General features: G+C 50.4%; 2 protein-coding genes across 2 annotated transcripts; one reads left to right on the forward strand and one right to left on the reverse strand.

Moving 5' to 3' along the window:
- The first annotated feature begins 1,348 nt into the window (after positions 1-1,348).
- Positions 1,349-5,464, forward strand: Tlr9 (toll like receptor 9). The gene is made up of 2 exons (XM_032911318.1): positions 1,349-1,450; positions 2,250-5,464. Exons 1-2 carry the CDS (start codon positions 1,448-1,450, stop codon positions 5,343-5,345), a joined length of 3,099 nt encoding a protein of 1,032 aa, XP_032767209.1. The 5' UTR covers positions 1,349-1,447; the 3' UTR covers positions 5,346-5,464.
- Positions 5,465-12,659: 7,195 nt separating this feature from the next.
- On the reverse strand, positions 12,660-26,252 carry Alas1 (5'-aminolevulinate synthase 1). Its single transcript, XM_032910450.1, has 11 exons — positions 26,129-26,252; positions 25,110-25,328; positions 22,440-22,673; positions 20,949-21,098; positions 20,417-20,639; positions 18,114-18,298; positions 17,260-17,439; positions 16,705-16,869; positions 15,101-15,369; positions 14,218-14,380; positions 12,660-12,930 (listed from the first exon to the last, which is right to left on the reverse strand). The coding sequence occupies exons 2-11, from the start codon at positions 25,306-25,308 to the stop codon at positions 12,770-12,772; spliced, it is 1,929 nt and encodes a 642-aa protein (XP_032766341.1). The 5' UTR covers positions 25,309-25,328; positions 26,129-26,252; the 3' UTR covers positions 12,660-12,769.
- Between the last annotated feature and the right edge of the window lie 270 nt (positions 26,253-26,522).

The following is a 26,522-nucleotide window of genomic DNA, read 5'->3' on the forward strand; positions in this document are numbered from 1 at the left end:
GAGCTCTCTGTAGGCTCAAGGACCTCCTTGCTGTGCTCCCAACAGGTGAACCATCCTGTCCTTCAGGGAAGCACCTTAAATCTCAGGATGTAGCTAGGGTAGTGTGGCAGAAGCCTTTAATCACAGCACTCGGGAGAGGGAGGCAGGCAGATCTCTGAGTTCAAGGCCAGCCTGGTCTACAGAATGAGTTCCAGGACAGCCAGGACTACACAGAGAAAACTAGTCTTGAAAAAACAAAACAAAAATAAACACCAACAGACAAAAAAACCTCCAGATATAAACAACTGAAAAGCTTCAGGAAGTCCCTGAAAGTGACCAGAGGCACTAGGTCCTCCCTAAGCTTATATGGACAGTAGAGACTGCTGAGAGGCATGCTCAGACAACGGCGTGCTGCCTGGAAGAAGCAGAGACCAGCTGAGCTGCCTGAACAAGTCTCAGACCAACTGACTTGCCTGGATAATTTCCTCTCCACCTGGAAAAGTAGTTCCCACTCTGTGTCCCCAGTTTCCTTAACGCCCAAGGTTAAGCTGTCAATACAATTTGCCATGAGCTCCCCATTTTCAGCTTTTGTGGGATCCATGACCTATTTCTTGGTGGTGCAGCTGTCCCTGAGTCATTTCTGTTCCTTAACCCCTCACCCATACTAAAGCCAGTAACGCCAATAAAATTCATTGGTTAACCAACTTGGACTTTAGTGGTGCCCTCAATTTCGGTCTGTCATTGGTTCCATTTCTTGGGCGAGTCCATATTTGCTCACCTCTCCCTAGTAATAGTGTCGCACAATGGTAAGATCAGACAGAGTCTCCGTTGAACCCGCCACAGCCTGGCCTCAGAAGCCCCAACACCTTGCTGTGGTCTGGGGGCTGGAGTCTGATTGGGCGTTTCAGGAGAGTGGGAGATATTATTACTGGAAGAGATACGAAGCCTGCTGCTGTGGTGAAGCAGATGCTGGCTCCAGCCTCTGGCTCACAGATGCTTTCCATAGAGTTCTGGGGATAGAGCAGGTGAGAGAGCCAGTCCTGAGAGTACCCACGGGGCAGGCACTGAGGCATGAGGGTGAGGTGACACCCTACTCACTGGTGTCCCTGCTCTGCCTAGCTCTGGTGCTATTTTAAATTCTGGTTTCTCATTGACCTTGGGCTAGACTCTTGGCTTTGGTTCCATCCCACACCTCCCTGGAGGACAGATGTGATGCCCTCAGGGCTGATTGTGGAGTGGGGAGGAGAGTGGAAAGAGGAAGGGGTTGAGGGGGCTGTCTGCCATCTGACTATGCAAATGACGTGTGACTCATTGTACCACCTGCTCTTTCAGGGTAGGGATAAAGTAGCTACTAAGCTGTAGCGAAAGTGTCGCTTCCTCAATTCTCTGAGGGACCCTGGTGCGGAACATCATTCTCTGCTGCCCAGTTTGTCAGAGGGAGCCTCTGGAGAATCTTCCATTTTCCAGCATGGTAGGACCCTAGTTCTTATCCCAGGGGGAGAGGGGCACCATGGGAAGGGACAACAGTGGAAAGGATTGTCCACTCCATGCCTTTGGGGCATTCATGGAACCCTAAGAGAATTGGAGCAAAAGCCATTCCCTGAGCAGAGAGAGCAGAATGTGCCAGGTGGATGGGGAGGCTGAAACCCCAGACTTCTGTCAATGGTGGCGCCTGGCCTATAGATTTCTCACTCTGAGCCTTCTGATCCTCTGCAGGTCGAGGGTTCTCAGGTCAGGCTGGAGAGTCCAATGGAGGGTTAAAAGAGCCAGTAAGTGCCACCAAGGCCTAGATGGGGTCCAACCTATACCTCAGTAGGGATTCAGTCTTCCTTGCATTTTGGTCAAGGAGAGTCCAGGGGACTAGTGGAGCAAGGCTTCAGGGAGGCGGAGGTACAGATCTCGGGTAGCTGCTGCGGTCAGGAGGAAAGAGTTGAGGCCCCAGAGGAGAGGAAGAGAAAGTAGGAGAGCCCCAATGGGCCTGTCGGAGTCTGTCTCGGGCCCTGCTATGGGCTGTGTTCTGAACAAAAGCTCTAAGTCTGGTATCTGGATTCCAGCCTAGTCCTGGTTCTGTGTCCTTGCTCTGAGTGGCTGTGCCTAAAACCAAATAGTGGTTGTGAGTGGGCTGGAAGGAGGCTGTGTGTGTGTGTGGGGGGGGGGTTGCGCACTTAGAGAGGACTCGGAAGCCCTAAAGAAAGTCGCAGTGTGGAAGAGAGAGTAGGAGAGGGTGCAATAACACTAGACACTCACTCGCTCTGTCCTGGCTCTCACAGCTTCTCTGTCGCAGGACCCTGCACCCCTTGTCTCTCCTGGTACAGGCTGCAGTGCTGGCCGAGGCTCTGGCCCTGGGTACCCTGCCTGCCTTCCTACCCTGTGAACTGAAGCCTCATGGCCTGGTAGACTGCAATTGGCTCTTCCTGAAGTCTGTGCCTCACTTCTCTGCCTCGGAACCCCGTTCCAACATCACCAGCCTTTCCTTGATCGCCAACCGCATCCACCACCTGCACAACCTCGACTTTTGTCCACCTGCCCAACCTCGACAGCTGAACCTCAAGTGGAACTGTCCGCCCCCTGGCCTCAGCCCCTTGCACTTCTCCTGCCACATGACCATTGAGCCCAAAACCTTCCTGGCTATGCGCATGCTGGAAGAGCTGAACCTGAGCTATAACGGTATCACCACTGTGCCCCGCCTGCCCAGCTCCCTGACGAATCTGAGCCTAAGCCACACCAACATCCTGGTACTCGATGCCAGCAGCCTTGCTGGCCTGCACAGCCTGCGAGTTCTCTTCATGGACGGGAACTGCTACTACAAGAACCCCTGCAACGGAACGGTGAACGTGACCCCAGACGCCTTCCTGGGCTTGAGCAACCTCACCCACTTGTCCCTTAAGTATAACAACCTCACAAAGGTGCCCCGCCAACTGCCCCCCAGCCTGGAGTACCTCCTGCTGTCCTATAACCTCATCATCAAGCTGGGGCCCGAAGACCTAGCCAACCTGACCTCCCTTCGAGTGCTTGATGTGGGTGGGAATTGCCGTCGCTGTGATCACGCCCCCGACCTCTGTACAGAATGCCCGCAGAAGTCCCTTGATCTGCACCCTCAGACTTTCCGTCACCTGAGCCACCTTGAAGGCCTGGTGCTGAAGGACAGTTCTCTCCACTCGCTGAACTCCAAGTGGTTCCAGGGTCTGGTGAACCTCTCGGTGCTGGACCTAAGCGAGAACTTTCTCTACGAGAGCATCAACAAAACCAGCGCCTTTCAGAACCTGACCCGTCTGCGCAAGCTCGACCTGTCCTTCAATTACTGCAAGAAGGTATCGTTCGCCCGCCTCCACCTGGCAAGTTCCTTCAAGAGCCTGGTGTCGCTGCAGGAGCTGAACATGAACGGCATCTTCTTCCGCTTGCTCAACAAGAACACGCTCAGGTGGCTGGCTGGTCTGCCCAAGCTCCACACGCTGCACCTTCAAATGAATTTCATCAACCAGGCGCAGCTCAGCATCTTTAGTACCTTCCAAGCCCTTCGCTTTGTGGACCTGTCCAATAATCGCATCAGCGGGCCTCCAACGCTGTCCAGAGTCGCCCCCGAAGAGGCGGACGAGGCGGAGAAGGGGGATCCGTGGCCTGCAAGTCTCACCCCAGCTCCCCCGAGCACTACCGTCTCAAAGAACTTCATGGTCAGGTGTAAGAACTTCAGATTCACCATGGACCTGTCTCGGAACAACCTGGTGACTATCAAGCCAGAGATGTTCGTCAACCTCTCCCACCTCCAGTGTCTGAGCCTGAGCTACAACTGCATCGCGCAGGCTGTCAATGGCTCTCAGTTCCAGCCGCTGACCAATCTGACGGTGCTGGACCTGTCACATAACAAGCTGGACCTGTACCATTCGAAATCGTTCAGTGAGCTCCCACAGTTGCAGGCCCTGGACCTGAGCTACAACAGCCAGCCCTTCAGCATGCAGGGGATAGGCCACAACTTCAGTTTTCTGGCCAATCTGCCCAGGTTACAGAACCTTAGCCTGGCACACAATGACATTCACAGCCGCGTGTCCTCGCGCCTCTACAGCACCTCAGTGGAGTATCTGGACTTCAGCGGCAACGGTGTGGGCCGCATGTGGGACGAGGAGGACCTTTACCTCTATTTCTTCCAAGACCTGAGAAGCCTGACTCATCTGGACCTATCTCAGAATAAGCTGCACATCCTCCGGCCCCAGAACCTCAACTACCTCCCCAAGAACCTGACGATGCTGAGTTTCCGTGACAATCACCTCTCTTTCTTTAACTGGAGCAGTCTGGCCTTCCTGCCCAATCTGCAAGCCCTGGACCTGGCAGGCAATCTACTAAAGGCCCTGACCAACGGCACCCTGCCTAATGGCACTCTCCTCCAGAAACTGGATGTCAGTAGCAACAATATCGTCTTTGTGGTCCCAGCCTTCTTTGCTCTGGCGGTAGAGCTAAAAGAGGTCAACCTCAGCCATAACATCCTCAAGACTGTGGATCGCTCCTGGTTTGGGCCCATTGTGATGAACCTGACGGTTCTAGACGTGAGCAGCAACCCTCTGCATTGTGCCTGCGGTGCACCCTTTGTAGACTTACTGCTGGAAGTGCAGACCAAGGTGCCTGGCCTGGCTAACGGTGTGAAGTGTGGCAGTCCCCGCCAGCTGCAGGGCCGCAGCATCTTTGCGCAAGACCTGCGGCTGTGCCTGGATGACGTCCTTTCTCGGGACTGCTTTGGCCTTTCACTCCTGGCTGTGGCCGTGGGCACGGTGTTGCCTTTACTGCAGCATCTCTGCGGCTGGGACGTCTGGTACTGTTTCCATCTGTGCCTGGCATGGCTACCTTTGCTGACCCGTGGCCGGCGCAGCGCCCAAGCTCTCCCTTATGATGCCTTCGTGGTGTTCGATAAGGCTCAGAGCGCGGTTGCTGACTGGGTGTATAACGAGCTTCGAGTGCGGCTAGAGGAGCGGCGCGGTCGCCGAGCCCTACGCTTGTGTCTGGAGGACCGAGATTGGCTGCCTGGCCAGACACTCTTCGAGAACCTCTGGGCCTCCATCTATGGCAGCCGCAAGACTCTGTTTGTGCTGGCCCACACGGACAAGGTCAGTGGCCTCCTGCGCACCAGCTTCCTGCTGGCTCAGCAGCGCCTGCTGGAGGACCGCAAGGACGTGGTGGTGTTGGTGATCCTGCGCCCTGATGCCCACCGCTCCCGCTACGTGCGACTGCGCCAACGCCTCTGTCGCCAGAGTGTGCTCTTCTGGCCCCATCAGCCCAACGGGCAGGGCAGCTTCTGGGCCCAGCTGAGTACAGCCCTGACTAGGGACAACCACCACTTCTATAACCGGAACTTCTGCCGGGGACCTACAGCAGAATAGCTCAGAGCGAGCGACAGCTGCATCTTCACGCCTGGTCACCGGGTTGCTCTGCCTGCCTTGCTCTGTCTTACTACACCGTTATATGGCAAGTGTGCAATATATGCTACTAAGCCACCAGGCCCACAGAGCAAAGGTTGGTTGGCTGTAAAGGGTTGTTTGCTTCCCATGCAACTTTCAGGAGAGTGAAGATAGTGACCAAACCTTCTTCCCGCAGAACAGGACTCTGGTGCTTCCTCTCCCTTTCCCTGCCCCTCCCCTTCCCCGCCCCCTCCCCCTTCCCTGCCCCCCCCCCCTCCCCTTCTCTTCTCTTGTCTCTCTCCTTCTCTCTGTCTCTCTCTGTCTCTCTCTGTGTCTCTGTGTCTCTGTGTCTCTGTCTCTCTCTCTGTCTCTCTCTGTGTCTGTCTGTCTGTCTGTCTGTCTCTCTCTCTCTCTCTCTCTCTCTCTCTCTCTCTCTCTCTCTTTCTCTCTCTCTCCTGTTCTCTGGATCAACACCTCTCTATGTTGTAGTGATCTAGGATATCTGCTTTCCTCACCTACTGGCCTGTCTTAAGGACAAAGAAAATAAAAGGATAGTTCGATTTTGACCCTCAGCAAGGTCCTGAGAAAGCAGGTCCCAAGCAGGGCAATTTTCATGACTAGATGTGTAGAAAAAGAGGGGTGATTGCAGGCTCTGATGTGCACCCCTATCCTGGGTAAGAAGTCCAGCCTTGATTAGAGTTGGGCCAGTACACCAGTAGCAGCAAGGAACTGAGAACCAAGGGAGATTCAAAGGTGTGTTCAACCTTTGTGTGTGTGTGTGTGTGTGTGTGTGTGTGTGTTGCATGTGTATGTGTGTGTACATATGTATGAGGTTCCATGTACACATGTGTGCTTGTGGGGAGCCAGAGGTCAACCTCACATGCTATTCTTCTGATGCTATACATTTTGGTTTTTGAGACAGAGTCTCTCATTGACCCAGAGCTCACCAATTAGCCCAAGCTGGCTGGCCAGAGCGCCCCAACAATCCAGCTTCCCAGTCCTGGATTCCAAAGGCATGCCCCACACCCAGCCTTTTCACATGGGATCTAAGGATCGAATTCAGCTCTTCATGCCTGCCTGGCAAGCACTTTACAGACCCAGCTGTCTTCCCAGCCCTGTGTCCACCCTTCGGCATCATGACAGACATTGTCACCTACACAGTTCGCATTTGAGATCTGTGTAAATGGGTTAAAAGCAAAATAAAATCACACCAAAAAAAAAAACTACACAAAAATTCAATGTATAGCTTTGTGTCGGGTTGTTTTCATCGCTATCCCAGGATACATCAATCTGTGGGCCACGGATTGAACATATCTTTTAAGATAAATTCATAATCCATCCCTTCCCACTTCTACCTAGAGGCATGCTGGGTCACTTTGTTCAGATATCAAAAGACACCTAAGCTGCTATCTGACTACAGCGGGGAGAGGCCTCTTCCAGGCATTTATATCTCAGACCTGCTTAAAGTCAGGCTGAGGCACTGTCACATCTGATCAAGATAGAATATATACATGTCTGTCTGTCTGTCTGTCTTTCTTTCTTTCTTCCTTTCTTTCCTCTCTCTCTTTTTTTTCTTTTTAAAGCTAGGCAGGGTCTCACTTAGCAGCCCTGGCTAACCTGGAACTCTATGTAGACCAGGCTGGCCTGGAACTCACAGAGATCCACTTGCTTCTGCCTGCCAAGTGCTGGGATTAAAGATGTGTACTCATCATGCTCAGATTTTGTTTTTACGGTTTTAAGTTGCATTTATTTTGTTTGTATGTGTGGGGGTGGGGGTGTCCAAGTGCCAGGACTGGATTGTAAAGGTCATAGGACAAAGGAGCCAGCGCTCTCAGTATTCCAGACTGGAGATGTAATTAAGTTCCAGGAAAGGAGCTTCCCTTCCACTGGTCCTTTTTTTTTTTTTGGTTCTTTTTTTTTCCGGAGCTGGGGACCGAACCCAGGGCCTTGCGCTTCCTAGGCAAGCGCTCTACCACTGAGCTAAATTCCCAACCCCTCCACTGGTCCTTCTATATGGCTCATTAGAACGTGGATCCTGGTGCAGAGGTTGGAATGCCACAGGTCCAGAACCTAATTATAATTTATCTTAGGCTACCCTTAGTCCTCTCAATAGCCATCCCTTGCCTGTCTCTCCAACTGAACAGATAAATCACTTAGCAGTTTCCACCAGCAAAAAATGCAAAGAAGGCTATCATATAGCATCCAACATGTATAGCTGAGATCGACCCACCTCCTTACTTTGCTTGAACCCACCTACTTGCCATTTCTGCCACTATATTTGAAAGGTGCCTGGACTTGCAGTGTTGTGTTTTGTTTTTTTCAAGACAGGGTTTCACAATATAACTCTGGCTGTCCTGGAACTCACTGTGTAGACCACGCTGGCCTCCAGTTCATAGAGATCCACCTGCCTCTGGGATTGAAGGCGTGCGCCACCACTCCACGATTCTACTTGTGGTTGTTGTTGTTGTTGTTGTTGTTGTGTTACTACAAAAAAAAAAAACTTCATCAAATTGTTACCACATTAGAACACGGAATTTGGAGTATTCTAAATCTGTGTTCCTGGACCATGGTCACTTGTATTTGGCTGTAGAATAAACCACCTTTTATCTTCCTTCAAGTCAAGACTTGTGTTTCTGTGTCAACAGAGGCAAGGATCTTAACTGGATGGGCCTTTTAATTGGCCCCTAATCCATCTTTATTATGTTTGCTTGTTTATTTATTGTGGGGCCTTTACCACTGAGCTGACTTATTACCTGTGGTTTTCCCCTCCTCTTTCTTTTCCTTCTTTCTTTCTTTTTTAAAAATGATTTATTTATTTATGTATATCAGTACACTGTCACTGTCTTCAGACACACCAGAAGAGGGCATCAGATCCCATTACAGATGGTTGTGAGCCACCATGTGGTTGCTGGGAATTGAACTCAGGACTTCTAGAAGAGCAATTAATGCTCTTCCTTCCTTCCTTCCTTCCTTTCTTCCTTTCTTTTTTTTTTTTTTCTTTTTTTCGGAGCTGGGGACCGAACCCAGGGCCTTGCACTTGCTAGGCAAGTGCTCTACCACTGAGCTAAATCCCCAACCCCGTTCTTTCTTTCTTTCTTTCTCTCTTTCTTTCTTTCTTTTCTTTCTTTCTTTTTCTCTGTCTTTTTCAGACAGGACCTCACTTTGTAGTTCTGGCTATCCTGGAACTTGCTACCTAGACCAAGATGGCCTCTAACTCACAGAGATCACCTGCCTCTGCCTTCTGAGTGCTGGGATTAAAGAGGTAGACCAGCACTCCCAGTTCTATGTTTCTAATCTTCTCTGTACAGCGTAGACTTCAGAGTGCAGCCGGAGTCAGTGGACAGGGTCTGTATTCAATGAGTCCATTGAATTTGTGGGTAGTGTTGTGCTTGGAGCCTTCAGGAACCTGATCCCAAGGCCACTGTCAACACCACCACACCAAATCCAGCCTTTGAGAAGCAGAGGAACGAGAACACACAGCCTCATAGCATTGGGGTCTCATAGCATTGGAGACCACAAAGGAGAACTGAATCAGTTTGGCTGGTCTGAGGGGTGGGACCATGGGAGAGAATGTTGGAGTTAGCCACAACTGCTGATTCTGCAACCTGATTGCCAGCTGCCCTGTCCCACTCCCCTGTACCTCTAGGGTATAGCCATGAAGGAAGTACAGCCCCCTTCCTCTTTTACTGGTGTGTGTGTGTGTGTGTGTGTGTGTGTGTGTGTGTGTGTGTGTGTGTTACTGTTGTCTGAACCCTTGCCACTGAGCTGTATCTTCTGACTCAAACTCAGGGGCTTCTGCCCTAATGCCCCCCTTATCTACTTAAATGAAAGACTATACGGTCCCTGACCTATGAAGTCCCAGAAAGTTTTGACCTGGGTGCCCTGGAGAAAATATGAAACAAAACGAGAGCACCCCTCTGCTGCCCGAAAGCCTGGGAAAGTCCCTGTTAAGTGAGATTGTTTCAACCGCAGCCAGAAGCAGAAGTAGAAAACAAGTTTCAGCTTGTTTATCTCCTAGGACAGCAAGGCCGTTCTCCAGTTCCAAGGACAATGTGTGTCCATCTCACATGCAGCTCTCAACAGTCTGTGTGTGCGCGCATGCACACATGTGGGTGTGCACGGAGGGTACAGGACAACCCGGGGTGTCATCTTCAGCAGTGCTGTTCACCTCCTTTGAGTCAGGGCCTCTTCTTGGCCTAAAGCCAAGTTAGCCACTGAGCTCCATGGGTCCTCCGGTTTCTGCCTCTGTAGCACTAGGACTATGGGAATGCACCGTCATCCATGACATTCTTAAGGGGGTTAGGGGTCAAATCAGGTCCTCATGCTTGCAAGACATCTATTTTAATTGAGCTCTACCCCCTGCTGGTCTACTGAGGTCTTAACAACTCAGCCTTTCTCCAGTTGCCACTTTGTGTCCTAAAATCTAAACATTCTTGCAAATGAAACTTTTATGGCTTCATACAATCCCACACTAGACTGGCTTAGAAAGGTTCTTAATTGTCATGTTTTTAAACAGCCCCATAGCTCATTGGCTACCTGCAGATCCTTCCATCCTGCGTTCTCATAACCCCAAGAAGCAGGGGGGTGGCGGGGAACCGCCGGCTCAGCCTTATGAAGGAAGAGTGGGTCCGCCCAAGCATTCAGACATTGCTCCCGCCAGAGGCAAACAATCCCACTTGAAGGAAAGGCGGGTAGAGGGTGTTCTAGGTGCGGAATTGCGAGGAACAATGGATAACTCTGGAAACTGGAGTGAAGCAGCAAAGCTCAGGAAGGGACCAGAATGTGATTTTGAGGTGACGTGACCACCGTCATAGCTGGTGGGCTGCCTGGTGAAACAAAAGGACATGACGAGGAGGCACAGCCTCGGTCTAAGCCAGCCCAGTTAGGATGTGGACCTACAGCTGTGAGACAGACCTCATAGCTGGGATTCTCTGGCTACCTGGCCTTCCCTCAGCACACCGATTCGGCCTATGGGATTTGGATGCCATTTGGGAGCCCATTCCATGCGATCAGTATGTGTTTTTTCCAGCATCTCCTGAATATTGGGCTCTGTGCTGGACTTAGAGGGGGACAAGATGGAAAAGATAAGGCACCTACCCTCAAAGCTGTGTTACATCAGGGAGGAAGCATCCTTAGGTGGAGACCAGGGTATAAAAGGGCACCGAGGCGGGAGGCAGAGAAAAGCTTGGAGGTGGCAGAGGCTGAGGCCATCTGCAGGTCCCCTGGGCCTGCTGATCAGAGAGCATCTTGGCTGGGCTTGTAGACTCTTGGAAAGAGGGTATGGGGAGGCTCATGGGACCCTCACCCCAGTATCCAGCCTCCCAACCTGTTGTATGTAATTCTAATTGCACATGGCCTAGGGGTATCTGAGAAGGGTTAAAGCATGCAGGTGGGGAAGAACAAGGGGAGGGAACTCCATCTTCACAGGCCTAGGGGATCCATCGTCCTAGCTGGGTGTCAACTTCCCAGTATGTCTGTACCCTCACTCACATTCCTGGCCATAAACCCTCATCCATTGCTCTGTAGGGAAGCCCGATGGACTCACTGTTTCCCCAGACTAGGACTGTAGGAGGGGTTGGGTGTTTACATTTTCCCAAGGGAAGGAATTTTAGCAACAGAGTGGGTGTCTGGGCTAGCAGGCCTGGGGAGGTGTCCTTAGGGAAAAACTTTTTTTTCGAGAAGAGTTTCTCTATATAGTCCTGGCTGCCCTGGAACTTACTCTGCAGACCAGGCTGGCCTGGAACTCACAGAGATCTGATCTGCCTGCCTCTGCCTCCAAGTGCTGGGATCAAATGCATGACTCACCACGGCATGAAAACTTGTCTTGAATCAAGAGTAGCTATGCTATGACCCAGAGTAGGAAGGTTGAGGCAGAGAAGGACTAGGAGAGAGAACTTGGCACAGAAGTGAAACCCAGCTACAAAACAGAGTGAACACGCAAGGGTGGAATGACTAACGGGGTGAGTTTGCCCAACCCACCCGTTGGCACGAGGAGTCTAGAACTCTGCACAATTACAAGGTTCAAGAGGTTTCTGTATGAAACATGGCGCCTTTTATCGAGATAGGCTTTGTGTATATTAGGAAAGCACTCTGCCAACCAACCTTCATCCGTAGCCTCCATCTGTGTTTTTGTAAGACTGCTATTGGGGTGAGGGCAGTGGTGGCCTGGCCTGAGGGGCTTTGCTGCTGTTTATGTGAGAGGTTGGATAGAATGAACCAGTGAGTGAGGCCCAGATGCAGAACGGGGTTGGCAGGGCAGGCTGCTCTCTACACCACGTGGGCCTGGGGGACCTCAGAGAGTGTGAGGTGGAGCACTGAGGGAAGCAGGACCATCAGCTTCACAGACGCACCCAGCTCAGAAAGAACACTCCTGCGAGCAGCGACTGGCAGTTAAGACTCAAGGGAAAGCTGTAAAAAGGCCAAGGCAGGGCTGGAGAGATGGCTCAGTGGTTAAGAGCACTGACTGCTCTTCCAGAGGTCCTGAGTTCAATTCCCAGCAACCGCATGGTGGCTCACAACTATCTGTAATTAGATATAATGCCCTCTTCCGGTGTGTCTGAGGACAGCTACAGTGTACTCACATACATAAAATAAATAATCTTTAAAAAAAAAAAAAAGAAAGCCCAAGGCCCACCACTCAGATACCACCAAAGAGTCTAAGGAGAAGCAGCAGAGCCAGTGGCTGGGTTTGGCAAGACAGGCAAACTGTGGCAAGCCAAAAGCAACCTGATGCTACTGCTCAGATAGGTGATGCCTGCTGCAGGGCTGTGGGACAAATGGTCAGCAGAGGGGAGGAGTGCATAACAAGACAGGGGGTGTTTTTAGACTGTGTAAGACGAGCAAGTGCAGAGGGTTAAGGGGTGCACAACCAACTCCCCCGCCCCCCAGCTTCCCATCCTTTGCAGAGGACAAGGATTCAGGAGATAGCAGGCTGCCAAACTTGGTGAGCATACATGGGCCCTCCTTCAGGGCTTTCAGTAGGAAGTATGAGGTTGAGGCAGCGGCTGAGGGAAAGCAGGAAAGAGAGCTGTGACAACTATGGGCACACTGGCTGCCCCTTCTGGTCTGAGGCAGGAAGTGTGAAGGGAGCCCCGCAGCAGGTGGTATCACTGCTTGTAGTCTCTGGGGTGCAGCTGGGTCTGCCAGGTCAGGTTTAAGCACAGCAAAAGGCCTGGCAGGCATTACAATTTAGATAGGCAAACTGCAGACCACTTGAGAGTTATCTCTTCATTCAGCGTTCGACAGTGTTCTACCTAACACACTAGAATCTAGTCTACAGTAAAGTCAGGACTATGATTTTACTATAGATTAAGATTTAATATATAATTTATTTCACATATAAAGACAATTCTGGCTACTATTTGGGTATGGTAATGGTCTGGGGTTTGTGAATAACTGAGTCACAGTCAGGCCTGGGCAGACACCATTTTGCTCATGCCTGAGAAATAGGCTTTCTCTCTTTCGCTCATCACTTCGAAGTGTAAGGGCCTCCTGCAGAAGTTGCATTCAGCTGACGAATGTGGCTTCAGTTCCAGCCCGACTCGCTTCCACGTGACCAGCAGCTTCTCTGTGGGGAGAGACAGCTTTTTAACATCACAGGAATCTTCTGCCCAAGAGAATAAGAGTCCATGTCCACACAGAAATCTGCACAGGAACGCTCACAGAAGCACCCATCCTAAGACTTTGACAGTGGAAGCAACCCAAATGCCCATCCACGGGCGCACACGTGAAATGCACCAAATCCACACATGGAAGATTATGTGGCAATAGAAAGAACAGAGCTGGCGTTCAGGGTGAGAGAGGGAGGGCATCGGTGGGCTCTGGGCCAACCTAGGCTGCAGGTGCAAGCAGACTATCTTAAAGGTAAGTATGTAAATAGGCAGCGGTGACACGGGTCACTCTCTCCTCTCTCCCATGGTTCACTCACTCCCATGATCCACACACCAGGGGTGAGAGGGACTAGGCAGCAGGAACTGAATGCTAATGAGGACGCAGCAGAGATGATGGCTTCTCACCAGGGTGCATGGATCTAAAACCCCTTTGATCCTGTATTTTTAGAGGTAAATTTTATGGTGTGTCAATTAATCTCAAGGACACTGTTCTAAGGGCTGGGTCTCACTTCACAAACCAGCTTCAGAGCTTCAGTTTGCTGCAGCAGCAACAGTGCACTAATCTGAGCATCTAGGGGGGTAGGAGTGGAGAAGTCAGGGGGAGTGGACCTCAGGGGCGGAGAGTGCATGCAGTGTGCCAAGACCACAAGTTCAGCCCCAGCACCAAAATCAAACACAAATACTCTGAGCATCTTGAACATAAAATCTGTCCATGGAAGTTATACTGACTTGAGAGGGCCCAAGAGGGCAAAGTTCCTCTATGGCCAGGATGACCTACAGCTAAAATCCCCCCAGGCTCTGCCTTTGGAGTGAACACAGAGGCGGGGAGGGGGACGGGGCAGTCCAGTCACCAGAACAGATTACTTCAAGGAATAGAATCGCAGGGAATGCATGAGCAGGATTCTAGTGGACAGGGCAGACGTGCTGTCAGAGGCCTCCAGCGCCCTCAACAGCCACATGCAGCCTGTGCATACAGGAGACAGGAGAGACGAGGTGGGGGCAGCAAGTTCCCTGAGAGCTTCCAAGTGCATCTTGCACATCTCAAAGTGAGTCACTACCATCTAATTTTAGAGTTTCATTGTGTGGCAACTGAGGGCACAGTTAGCCACTTGGAACAAGACACCAATCTTATCTAAGGCATTAGGATAAATGCCACCAAGAACCTTGCATGAGCTTCATTCATATGAGCTTCTGGAATGTGCTTATAGTGAGGTAGAGATTCCCGTCACTCTGCCGGGACTCACCTAGGAAGAAGTTCATCATCTGCGGTGTGTGGTGCGGGGTGGGGGCGATCCGGAGGAGCTCCTCCCCACGAGGCACTGTTGGGTAATTAATGGCCTGGACGTAGATATTATGCCTGGTCATCAACTCATCACAGATTTCTGTGTTTTTAGCAGCATCGGCAACCTGTGATCATTCACAGCAAGAGCAGGTCAGAATTAAGACACGCTAATTTGGCAGAGACAGTCAAGAACACAGCGTTTGTGAACGAGGTTCAAGCTGCAGGCCAGACTGCAGCTGAGTGTGCAAGACTGGGTGAAGGGGAAATGCTCCCCGGACAGCTGTAATTTACAGGAGCTGGCATTTGCATAGCGGGCTGCTATACTGGAATTGTCACATGGCTGTCCTCCAAACCTTACATGGTCAAGGAGGTGGTTTTTTTTTTTTTTTTCCACACATCCTTGTTCCAATGAGGTACTGGCCAGCTCTGGTTATATTAGCTACTTTCTTATATTAACTGTGACATCAACAGGGACATGGTTTGTAGAGGGAAGGGTAAGACCTACTTCGAAATTTACTAAGTGGAAAGTCAGACTTCAGAGCAGCCTATGCTTAGGCTTCTAGAGTTTTCTACACACACGTTCTTGTTTACCCTGCTAAGGTCAGTGCTCTGGGGAGGGAGACAGTGCTTGAGCCCGCTGGGTTCAAAGACTTCATTCTTATTGTGAAGTCAGCCCGGGCAGCTGAAGACAGAGAAACATGGCAAAAGGCCATTGGCTACAGTCCGAACACTAGTTCCAGTCCTGCATCACCCTACCCAACCCCTTCTGGAAGCCCTTCTGCCTTCAGGAAGGCAGAAACAGAACACTGTCATATCATGTGTTTCAATCGGAAACAGGCCATTACCCGCACAGGGATGATGTGGCTGGGGCAGTGGATGACTGGGAGGCCAGCGTCCATTAGCATCTGCCTCATAAGCTTGACATTGCGCTGGTGCTGGCGGCGAAGGGCACGTCCCTCATTGCTCTTCAGGATCCGCACAGACTCCAGGGCTCCAGCCAGCAGCATTGGTGGCAGGGAGGTGGTGAAGATGAAGCCCGCAGCGTAGGACCGGACGGTGTCGATCAGCAAACTCGTGCTGGCAATGTATCCTCCAACACAGCCGAACGCTTTACCTGGGAGGAGAAGTTCTTTCTGTTAGGCTGGCCTTGCATGAGCAGCACCGCACAGCCTCCAGGCTCTGACTTTGTGGCAGTCACCCAGCTAAGACTGAGGCCTTACTTGCTACTCAAGCAACAAGAGATTCTTGACAATTAGCATTTGCTGGATGAATACAAACACTCGGACCTGTCAGGGCTGACGCAGGGCCTGGATGGTTTCTCAGTCTGGTCAAGGCCCCCGTGTAATCTGTTATCTCAAGTTTCAGGATTAAGGACTCCAGAAGGGTTCTCAGGAACCTTAACTTTGTGTTCTGCACATTTTTTGCTGAACCACAAGAGGATTAGGTAGGCTCAAACTCCTAGAGTGGAAAATTACTCTGCCTAGTACTCTCCAGCTCACTGTACCAGCCTCCAACAAGCCTACATCACAAATTGGAATTTGGCACTAGAATAGGTAGGTGACTTTCCTTCCCCTGCATCTCTGGGTCTATGGGAGGCATTCTTACTCCCTTGACCCCCAGGGCTGGAAGATGCTGGGTTTTGCTTGCTGATCCTTGACTAAGTGTAGGTTTTAGCTTGGTATTCAGCTGACTGCTACACAGGCTTCTCACTGCCTTATGAACTTCTGGATTTTTTTTTTTTTTTTAAAAAGAACCTTCGAATTTCTACAATCTCTTAATGATTCATTCCCACAGGCAAACAGGTCATTTGCCTTCTCTCCAGGAACCCTGATTAGATCCTATTGGTATTTTCATCATATAGATGGGGAAACAGGCATGAGGTCAGTTCATAGGCCAAGGCCACACAACCAGTGAGCTGGCAGGCAGGACTGAAGCCCAGGCTTTAGGGTGCCAGCACAGGGAGAGGAGCAGGCCGGAGAGTCGGAGCTTTCCTGTGCTCGCACAGAGCACGGCGTCTCCCAGTGCCTGTTAGAAAAGCACTGGAGAGCCCCTCCTTTCGACTCCAGCATTACAGAGTGAAGGCTCTTGGCACAGCGTCAAGTAAGAGTCAAGTGCGGTTGGAATGACCTCAGATGACAAGAAATGTAATTTCTGTCATATTTAGCTCTGGGAGTCTGTGCGCCTCATGTGCCCAGGGATCTGGCAGGGCTGGGCTGGCATTCACTGGGGTGGAGAACTCCACCGCAAGATGGAGGTGGTGGCACACACCGCAAACCCAGCACCGGAGACCCGAAACGAGGCCAGCCTGGGCCACAGGCTGAGACCCTGCCACAAAGGGAAACAGTCCAGGCGTCACAGGCTACCTCACTGCTTCTGGTCCTAGAGCCAGTTAGAGCAGCCAGTCACTGGTCTCGGTGTAAACGGACAGTTACAGAGTCTATGTACATACCGAGTGTTCCAGAAATGATGTCCATTTTTGGCATGACTCCATCCCGATCACCGATTCCTCCACCCGAAGCGCCATATAGCCCTACTGCATGAACCTCGTCCACAAACGTGATCGCTCCAAACTCATGGGCCACATCACACAGCTCTTCCAGGGGGCACACCGCTCCTGAGGAAAGCCAAGGAAAATGTCAGTAACAATGGTTAGAGCCAAAGCAAAGTGCCATACATTCTAAGGGGTCATTTTTAGTGCTGGAGAGAAAACGAACGCCCCCAGTTCTTGCCCCATGAGGTTATATAATCTAGCAACAGCAAGAGCAGAAAACCCAGTTACTCATCTGTATAATGTCTCTCAATTACAGAGTCCCAGCACAGAAAAAATGCAAAACCAAAGGAAACACAATATTCTTGTTTGTTTCTGGAGTTGAGTACGGACCTCATGCACAGTTAAACGGAAGCCTGTCAACCAGCTATGCCCCAGGGCCCACACACCGTAGTTTAAACAGTTCAAGCCTAGTTCTGCATCTCAGGCTTCAGATCAGCCTCAGCACATACTTACCATCCATTGAATGGACAGTTTCGAATGCTACGATCTTGGGGACCGAGGGGTCGGATCTCTGCAACAGTTCTCTGAGATGGTTGACATCATTGTGGCGGAAGATATACTTTGGCACTCGACTGTTGCGAATCCCTTGGATCATGGAGGCATGGTTCCCAGAATCAGAGTAAATTTCACAGCCTGACATGAGAAAGGGGCTACTTAGTGGCAAAGGCATCAGGACAAATGATGCCCTGGACCATGCAACAGAGCTGTTTCTACTGACAATACCTCGGAAATGACCCTACAACGAGAACAGTGTGTGCTGACACAGTCACTAGCTCCCGCTTCTCCTCTGGGGAGACACAAGGCAGATGACCCAGTGGTTGCTGGCGGACGCTCACTGGCCAAGCACTCGATACACACAAGCTAATGCCCTGGACCCACCTCAGCATCCAGAAACACAAAACCCAAAGCCACGAGGTCACGTGTCTGTCAGCCCAGCATTCTGAGGCCATCCTGGGTGATACAGTGAGACTCTCCAAAAATAAAAATGGCCTTTAGACATGGGTAATAGTGGTGAATATGGGTACCTCACTTCAGACTCTATGAAGACACACGTCTAAGTGCAATGAAGCATTTTGCTAGAGGAATGCCTTAGAATACAAAGTGCACCTGACAGGCGTTTCGGGACAGGGCCCTCATGTGTCTATCATCACGGCACGCTCTGCCAGAACTCAGGACACGCAGTCAGTGCCTTGTGCTCAACACAGTGTTGACACAGGGCCACTAGGCTGAACTGAGTGGGCCTTCACTGTAGATAGCATCCTTGTCATGCAGAAACCTCCAGTGCACTAGGTCCCGACGGCGCTCACCTGGCATCATCTTAGCCAGGGTGAAGAGAGTGGAGTCGTTGGCCACGAAGCAGGAAGAGAACAAGAGCGCCGCGTCCTTGCCGTGGAGGTCAGCCAGCTCCTGCTCCAGTTCTACATGGAACTTGCTCGTTCCAGAAATATTTCTAGTTCCGCCTGCTCCGGCACCATGCTGTTTCACAGTCTCTCTGTTAAAAACAAGTCAAATATCAAAATTCCAGGGTTCACATCTCCAGAACTCACTAAAAACCCAGAGGGCTTTCATTTTGACAACCCCAGCACTGGGGCAGAGTGAGTGTCCAAAAATGAAGGGGGAAAGGCTGTGGAGAAAAACCTAATGCTGACCTCAGGGCCTACACCTACCCCACCCCACACTTAAACTACATAACACACTGGGCTGGAGAGATGGCTCAGCGGTAAAGAGCACTGGCTGCTCTTCCAGAGGTCCTGAGTTCAATCCCAGCAACCACATGGTGGCTCACAACCATCTGTAGTGAGATCTGATGCCCTCTTCTGGTGTGTCTGAAGACAGCGACAGTGTATTACTCATAAATGTAAAATAAAAAAGTACATCACGGGGTTGGGGATTTAGCTCAGTGGTAGAGCGCTTGCCTAGCAAGCGCAAGGCCCTGGGTTCGGTCCCCAGCTCCGAAAAAAAAGAAAAAAAAAAAAAGTACATCACATGAGATACACAGTACAGTCACACACTCATATACAAACACACACATTTTTGGACTGAGGATGTAGCTCAGCTGATAGAATACTTGCTTAGTATACACAATGCTCTGAGTTCAGTTCAATCCCTAGAACCGCATACACAGGCATGGAGTGTATACCTGTAATCTTAAAAAAAAAAAAAAAAAAAAACAAAAAACAACAGGGCAGGCTGGAGAGAAGGCTCGGTGGTTAAGAGCACCAAATGCTCTTCCAGAGATCCTGAGTTCAATTCCCAGCAACCACATGGTGGCTTACAACCATCTGTAACGAGATCCGATGCCCTTTTCTGGTGTGTTTGAAGACAGCTACAGTGTGCTCATGTACATAAATTTTTAAAAAATGATGTAAAAAAAACCAAAAAAAGAAAACACCCAAACACACACACATTAAAAAAAAAAACAAAACCTACGATCATATCTCAAGCAAGCAAGAAAATTCTTGGTTCTGTTTATTTTTGTTTTTTAAGTTTTTAAAACAGGGTCTGACTATGTAGCCATGGCTATCCTGGAACTCACTATGCTGCCCAGGCTGCACAGAGATCTCCCTGCCTCCTCCCCTCAGTGCTGGAATTAAGGCTCCGTTCTGCACAGCTTATTTTCTTATCTTATTTAAGAAAAGTTATTTTGAAACTCATGGTTTTTAAACTCCATACAAATGAGTCCTCTTTCCAGAATCAGGAATTAACATTCTAGTATCTCTCTCACTGTGAAACCCGGGGCCATAACTCTTAAAGGAATTGCTAAGAATCGTTTAGGGGATGGAGCAATGGCTCAGCGATTAAGAGCGCTGCCTGCTGTCCAGAGGACCCAGGTTCAGTTTCTAGTCTGAGAATCCGACGCTCTCTCTGACCTCCGCACACGTGCAGACATGCAGGCAAAGTAGTGTGTTAAGAGAAAGCAGACCCTAGAAGGCTGCAAAGCAGTTACACAACGTTAGGACACATACACGCTTATGCTCGACCTCATGTGGGGCTCTCTTTAGCAAGCCTCTCGGAGAACTCAATGAGCAACTGTCTCAAGCCATGGCGGTCCTCCTGAAGAACAAGGATGGGACCTTCCTGCTTTTCACCATGTCCTGCTGAAATAGCCCGACCCACTATATCCACACGTTAGAGTTTCTCCAAGAACGCAGAGATTTATTTAGAAGTAGCTGAACTACGTCCCCAGCCCCAAAGTGTTCATGCGTGCGTGCGTGTTATCCCTGTGTGTTATATATTTGTGAGTATGGGGTGGGGTGGGTATGTAGTTGGAGGACCAAGGTCAGCATGAGGTTTCTCCTCCACAGCCTTTTCATCTCTGTTTTTTTGGGACACCCTCTGCTCCAGATATCATCTGTAGAGATTTTCAAAGGCTAAGAATATCCCGCCAGTGAGGTAGTTCAGCAGGTAAAGGGGCTTCACTGTAAAGCGTGGCAACCTGAGTTCAATCCCAGAATAAAGGTTGAAAGAGAGCTGGCTCTACAAACAATAGTAGCACATCACCGTGGCCCACTTTCAGTGACTAAATATGCTCTCCCATTAAAGGTCTAGCTGTATAAATCAAGTCTTGCCAAATAATGCCTATGGTATCTGAAAACTGATAGCTACTTACATGACAGCCCCACACACCCGTGGGTGTCGACTCATGCCTAGATAGTCGTTGCTGCACCAGACCGACACCTGCTTTTTGGTGATGAGGGAGTCCGTGTAGTCATCTGCCATAGGGAAGATCTGTGCTCTCCGGTTCACAGTTTTAAAAACTCGGTAGGTGTGGTCATTTTTTTTCTCGTCAATTTTCTTCTCAAAGAAATGATCATATTGAAAAGTGGAAACGGCTAAAGTGAGAACAAACAAAAGAGAGTTGTTTTTTTTCTTAAGGACAGACAGGGTTCAAATCTCAGTTTGGTCATTCGAGGGCACTGTATCCAGGACTGGAATGACAAGACTGCACCTGGTAGGCGTTTGGTACACTGTCCAGTGCATAGGTGATGGGTAATGAAAGACTGAAGGCCGGCAACCAGCAGCACACATCGCCACTAAGCCCAACTGTACTCAAGCAAGGGCCATGGGCTTCGACTCCGGCCTTACCACACATCTTCACATTTAACCTGATACACATTTAACTCACAAACAACAAGACTCACACTTTGGCAAGTTATCCTGAAGAAGATGAGACACTCTTTCTGGCCTTTGCTTTCTCATGATGTCCTGGAAGTTCTTCAGCAGTGGGCTTGGACCTTCTCCATCCCTTTTTGCATTGACCAAGCTGGGGGGCACTGGGCTTTGAGCAACCTCTGTAACAAAGTAACAGGAGGCACAGAGGACAGACCTTTTATTCTTAGTTCACAACACCTTCTAGGCATACTGTTACAAATAGCTTAGGGGAGGGGGGCACGCCTACATAACTGGATACAGTTCATTGGCTAAGAGCACTGGTTGCTCTCTTCGAGGACCTCCAGCATCCACATGGAGGCTCAGAGCTGTCTGTAACCCACCTCCAGGAGATCTGACACCCCTTTCTGGCTTCGTCAGGGACCAGGCATATATTGGTGCACTCATAAACACAAAGGCAAAATATCCATACACACTAAAATCATTTTTTTTTTTTCAAACACAGCTTATTGCCTGGGTGCCTTGGTGCGTGGCTTCACCTCTAACATTTGGGAATCAGGGTCAAGTGGATCTCTGTAAATCTGAGGCCAGAGTGTGCTACGTAGTGAGACCTTGTCTTAAAACAAAAACCAAAACATAGCTTATTACCTACTTCATGAAGAAAAAAAGCCAATCATAACCAAAGTTGGCTGGGACGAAGTGTATGGAACCTGTCTTTCTTCAGCTTGCGTCCTACATAGGCTTTTGGTACTCGGCTTCTTTTTGGCTTTTTGAGAGGACGGCCTGGAGCTCGAGACCCTCCTGCCCGGCTTATCTAGTGCACCACCTGGCTTCAGAGCGATTCTGTTCTCACTGCTACCAGACCGTTCCAGTGGACATGAATCAGAGCCTAAGGCCCCTGTTGGACTGGCATGCCTCCTGGACTCCACAGCCCGTTCCCCTCCTCCATCCCTCTTGCATAGAAAACAACACCTACTGAGGCAGGTTTTTCCCCCCTAGGGTCTCTCTCTCTATGCAGCTCTGGCTGTCCTGGAACTGGCTACTTAAAGACGAGAACTCACACTGATCCCCTTGCTTCTGCCTCCCAGGTACTGGACTTAAAGGTGGGTGCCACCATGCTCAGCATGCTGAGGCTTTTAGGGGCTGCTGGGAGCGCAGATGGGGTTAAGGTTGTCCCTCCGTGACCATCAGCAAGACACACAGTTTGAGTGTCCTAGGACAGCACTTACAGTGGTAAAATAGAGACAAACCAATGCTGACATCTGTTCCAGATTACAGGTTATTTCCAGAAAGTAAGCATGACTCTGGGAAGCTGGTCCCTTCCCACGCCCTCACCAGAAAACAAGCCCCACATTCTGCAATACCGGCTGTCTAGCTTGAGAACCTTCCTTCCTCTCTGGTACAAAAAGAGGAAGGTATTCACATTATTACTACCCGGCCTGGTAATAGCTCGAACATCGACTGGAGGGGCCCATGGACCCCAAGGACTGCCTCACTCTTTCCCCTGGAGTCATCTCTGTTACCTTTCCTCACAGCATGCATTTCCTGCACGTCCTCCTGAAGCTCCAGACTGGCCTTGCGGAAGACGCTGCTGCCCGTCTGGTTCAGCTGTGCTGCCAGGAAAGGGCACTTGCTCCCAGAGCTCTGGCTTGTAGAGGGTGACGGGTGTCCAGGCGGGAGCTGTGTGCCGTCTGGAGTCTGTGCCATCTGGGACTCGTCAGGAGCCTGCTGGACTGCGGCTTTGGCAGTTTTCTCTTCTGAGGAAGGAAATGGAAAGAATGAGGCCCCAGCCCTGCTCATGGAGTGCACAAGCAAGTCCGTTCCTTCTCACCTCAAACTTCACTCTCATTCTAGTCTATAACCCACACCCAGGTTTACCTTTGTTAAACCTCTGTTGTTTTCCTCTGCTAACATCTGTTCTCACCTGCCTCACTGTGACAGTGGCTCTCTGAAGGGAGACTGGCCCATCCAGGTCACCTCAGAACCACAAGACCTCTTCAAGAGCCCTAGTTTATGTTTTCAGTCAACACAACATTCTTTTATCATCTGTTTGAGACAGGGTCTTGCTATGTGGCCCATGATGCTTGACTTGGCAATCCTCCTGCCTCAGTCTCCTAAGTACTGGGATTATGTGTGCGCTTAGCCCCAAAAGCCCTTGACATGGATCGCTGTCAGTAATTTCTTTCCCATGGACACAGCATATTTCAGGAGATTAATGCTGAGGTAACCGGGGGAGTCACACAGTCATTTCCTCTTCACAGTTTCTAAACAGATTTCTAATAAAGCTCAACAGCTTTAAAAATACTTCTAGGGCTGGAGAGATGGCTCAGCGGTAAAGAGCACTGACTGCTCTTCCAGAGGTCCTGAGTTCAATTCCCAGCATCTACATGGTGGTTCACAGCCATCTGTAATGGGATCTGATGCCCTCTTCTGGTGTGTCTGGAGACAGTGACGGTGTACTCATATATATTAAATAAATAAATCTTAAAAAAAAAAAAAAGAAAGAAAGAAAAAACAGGCTGTCCCTTAGATCTTCAAACTGTCCCCAAACTCCCAGGGCTATTAAAAGGCGTAGGCAGGTTGGATTCACAGAGGGCTCACCTCACCTACTTTCTCATCGAAGTTCAAAGGAAGCTGCTGACCCAGCACAGCAGGCTGGCTTTGCGCTCTAAGTTACAGTCACTCCTTGAGCCCTTGAGCAATGTGCTCACCTTCCTTCTAGAAAAGTCTTCCTTCGTCATTTTGGAATACTCCCATGAGTCACTGGCTGCTCTTTCTACAACTTGGATAAGGTGTCTCAATACAGTTTCCATAACATTTTCTATAAAGACAAGTCAAGAAATGGTATTTTGAAACTAACTTGATTTTTTTTTTTTTACAAGGAATGCAGATCCGTTATGGAAAGTCTAGAACAATGGAAGGGAAAGGGAGCATTCTACCTCAAAACATGGCCACCACAGACATTCTGAGAAAAGACAATTAACTCCTGGCAGGAAAGTCCTGCCCACTAGAAGAACAAACAGTCCTTCGCTAGAGGCCCACCCCGGAGAGAAGTCTGAAAGATGAAGTGCTCACCAGGAAGGAGTAAGTGGCCTCTGAGAAGCCCGCCACCTGTACGGGGCAGGTCCACGCCCTGACAAACACTAACAAACACCGTGCCTCACTTACGTAAGGCAACTGGCCCAGTGGTAGAGCGGTGGCTGCCAGGCACTGGGGGAAGGAGTATGGGAGTTAATGTTTAATGGCCGCCCTTTTCAGTTTGGGAAGATGAAGAAAGTTCAGGAATTGGATGGTGGTGGCAGAACAACATGAGTGTATGCAATATTGTGAGTCACACGCTGCACTGATTAACACGGGCATGGTAACTGACGTGGTGCATGCTTACAATTAAGGCTGAGGCAGGAGGATTGCCGTAAGTTGGAGGGCAAACTGGGCTATATTATGAGACTCTGATTAAAAAAAAAAAAACCTAAGCTAAAATGGTAATATTATATACACACACACACACACACACACACACACACATATATATATATATATATATATATATATATATATATATATATATATATATAGTTTGTTTTGCTTGAAGGGGAAAACAACAACAGGGCAACAGGGACTGGAGAGACGGCACAGCGGTTAGCACTTGTTGCTCTTCCAGAGGATTCGGGTTCAATATCCGGCACTAAGACAGTGGCTCACAAGTCTGTGACTCCCTCTTCTGGCCCCCTGAACCAACTAACAGTGGTAGCTCAGGCCTGTGGTATCAGCGCTTGGGAGGCTGAGGTGAGGTCCTGACTTTATGGCCAGCCTAGACTACACAGTGAGTTCTGGGATAGCCTAGGACACAGAGTGAGACGCTCCCTCAAGATACTAGACAGATTTTTTTTTTTAAATTATGACTTTACAAGCCAGAGTCCAAATCTTTACTGAGGAAAAGGGTCTCAAGTGACTACTATACCAGACAATGAGAAAATGCTAGGGCCCAGCAGACCGGACACAAAATCCAGAAACCTCTACTGTTTACTTTTAAAGCCAGGAGCACCAGAAGCCCCTAACTCAGGAGTCACAGGGACAGTACCACAAGATGACCCCCCCGCTCCCCATACACAAGGGTTGATCCTGATGGAGTAAGGCTCCCTCAGAGTGGCCTTCACCACCAAGGACATCTTCCCTCACTGCCAACTACTTACTCTCATTGGCTGGAGGGGTTTCTTTGACCTGCTGGCACTGTGCTGCTGAAGTGGACAGGGTCCGAGAAGCCGGCTTGGCCCCGACTTCCATCATCTTGGGGCAGTTTTGAGCATAGAACAGCAGAGATTTCCCTGCCTTCTGCAGAAAGGCCTGAGGGACTCGGGATAAGAATGGGCATCTGCGAACGACAGTCTCCATGTCTGCAAAGTGTCCCGGTCCTGTACAAGAGTCCATGATGAGTGACGTCAAGGGAGGCCCAGACACACGTCCCACTCAAAACCAAACCAAACCAAACCAAACTAAGGACAGCAACCAACACAGAGCTCAGTAAATGCATGGGAGCCACACTCTACCCAGGTCACCAACTTCTTCATTCTCTACCTCTACAGAAACCCTCCCATCCCCTAAGCAACTTTACCAGAGTAAGTAGGGACGACCAATAACTAAGGATGTAGAAGAGATGAAGAACAAGGCAGAACTGGTGTCGGAGGCCAGAGGCTCCTCTAAGGGTGTACACTGTAGGTTAAGACACTTTAGCACACACCCAGGAGCAATAGCAAGGCCAGGGGAAAAGTCACTGTCACCTATCCAGCTAGGGAGGACTCCCTGGGATCCTAGCAACCCCAGGAAGGGGGAAGAGTCTAGACCAGCCCTGAGTCCCCGAGACAAGGTCATGTCCCTACAGCTAGAACAGGGAAAGGAGGTAGAAAGAAGGGTAAGGGCAGGGCTGACTCGGTCAGGAGCAGGGCTAGACAACGCAGAGCCCGACTGGTGGAAGGGGGTCAGCAGTGAGTCAGAGGTTCTCTGGGGTCAGAATGGAAAGGGTAAGAAAGAAGTTCTGAAGGCGCCTGTCAAAACGCCGAATGTCAGAAGGGCACGTAGTGGCGCGTCTGAGGTAGCCCAAGAGGTAAAGAGGGGGGATGGACGCTGAGCCAAGGTGGTGCCCGGAGGGGGATGGGCATGTGGCCGCGGTGGCGGGGCGCGCCGGGTTCCCGCGACCACCGAGCGTGGCCCTCACCTGCGCGGGCTCTCGACGAGACGGCGGTGGGCACTCGAGCGGAGGACGCTAAACCGACCAGTGCCCTTCTTCACGAACAGCCTCGGCTAGGGCCGCTGTTGGCCTAATATAGAGCCGGGGGTGACCGCTGCGCATGCGCTGTGGGTGCGGCCTGCCGTGCGCACGCGCACCGGAGTCGGCCCGGCAGGGTGCCAGGTCCCTCTGTGTGGGCTCTGCTCCAACTCTTGTGACTATGTCTTAGGCCTACGCTGCCTGAGCCAGGAGAGCAGGGCAGTGGACGGGCAAGTCCCTTTTGGATCTCTACCCTTCGTCCCTCTGTCACCTTCCACGAACAGCCCTGTGCGTCAGCCCTGTGCCCCCGGCGTAGGTCGTAAACCAACCCCACCCGGGTAAA

Source organism: Rattus rattus, chromosome 8 (genome assembly GCF_011064425.1).
Source record: "Rattus rattus isolate New Zealand chromosome 8, Rrattus_CSIRO_v1, whole genome shotgun sequence".
NCBI lineage: Eukaryota > Metazoa > Chordata > Mammalia > Rodentia > Muridae > Rattus > Rattus rattus.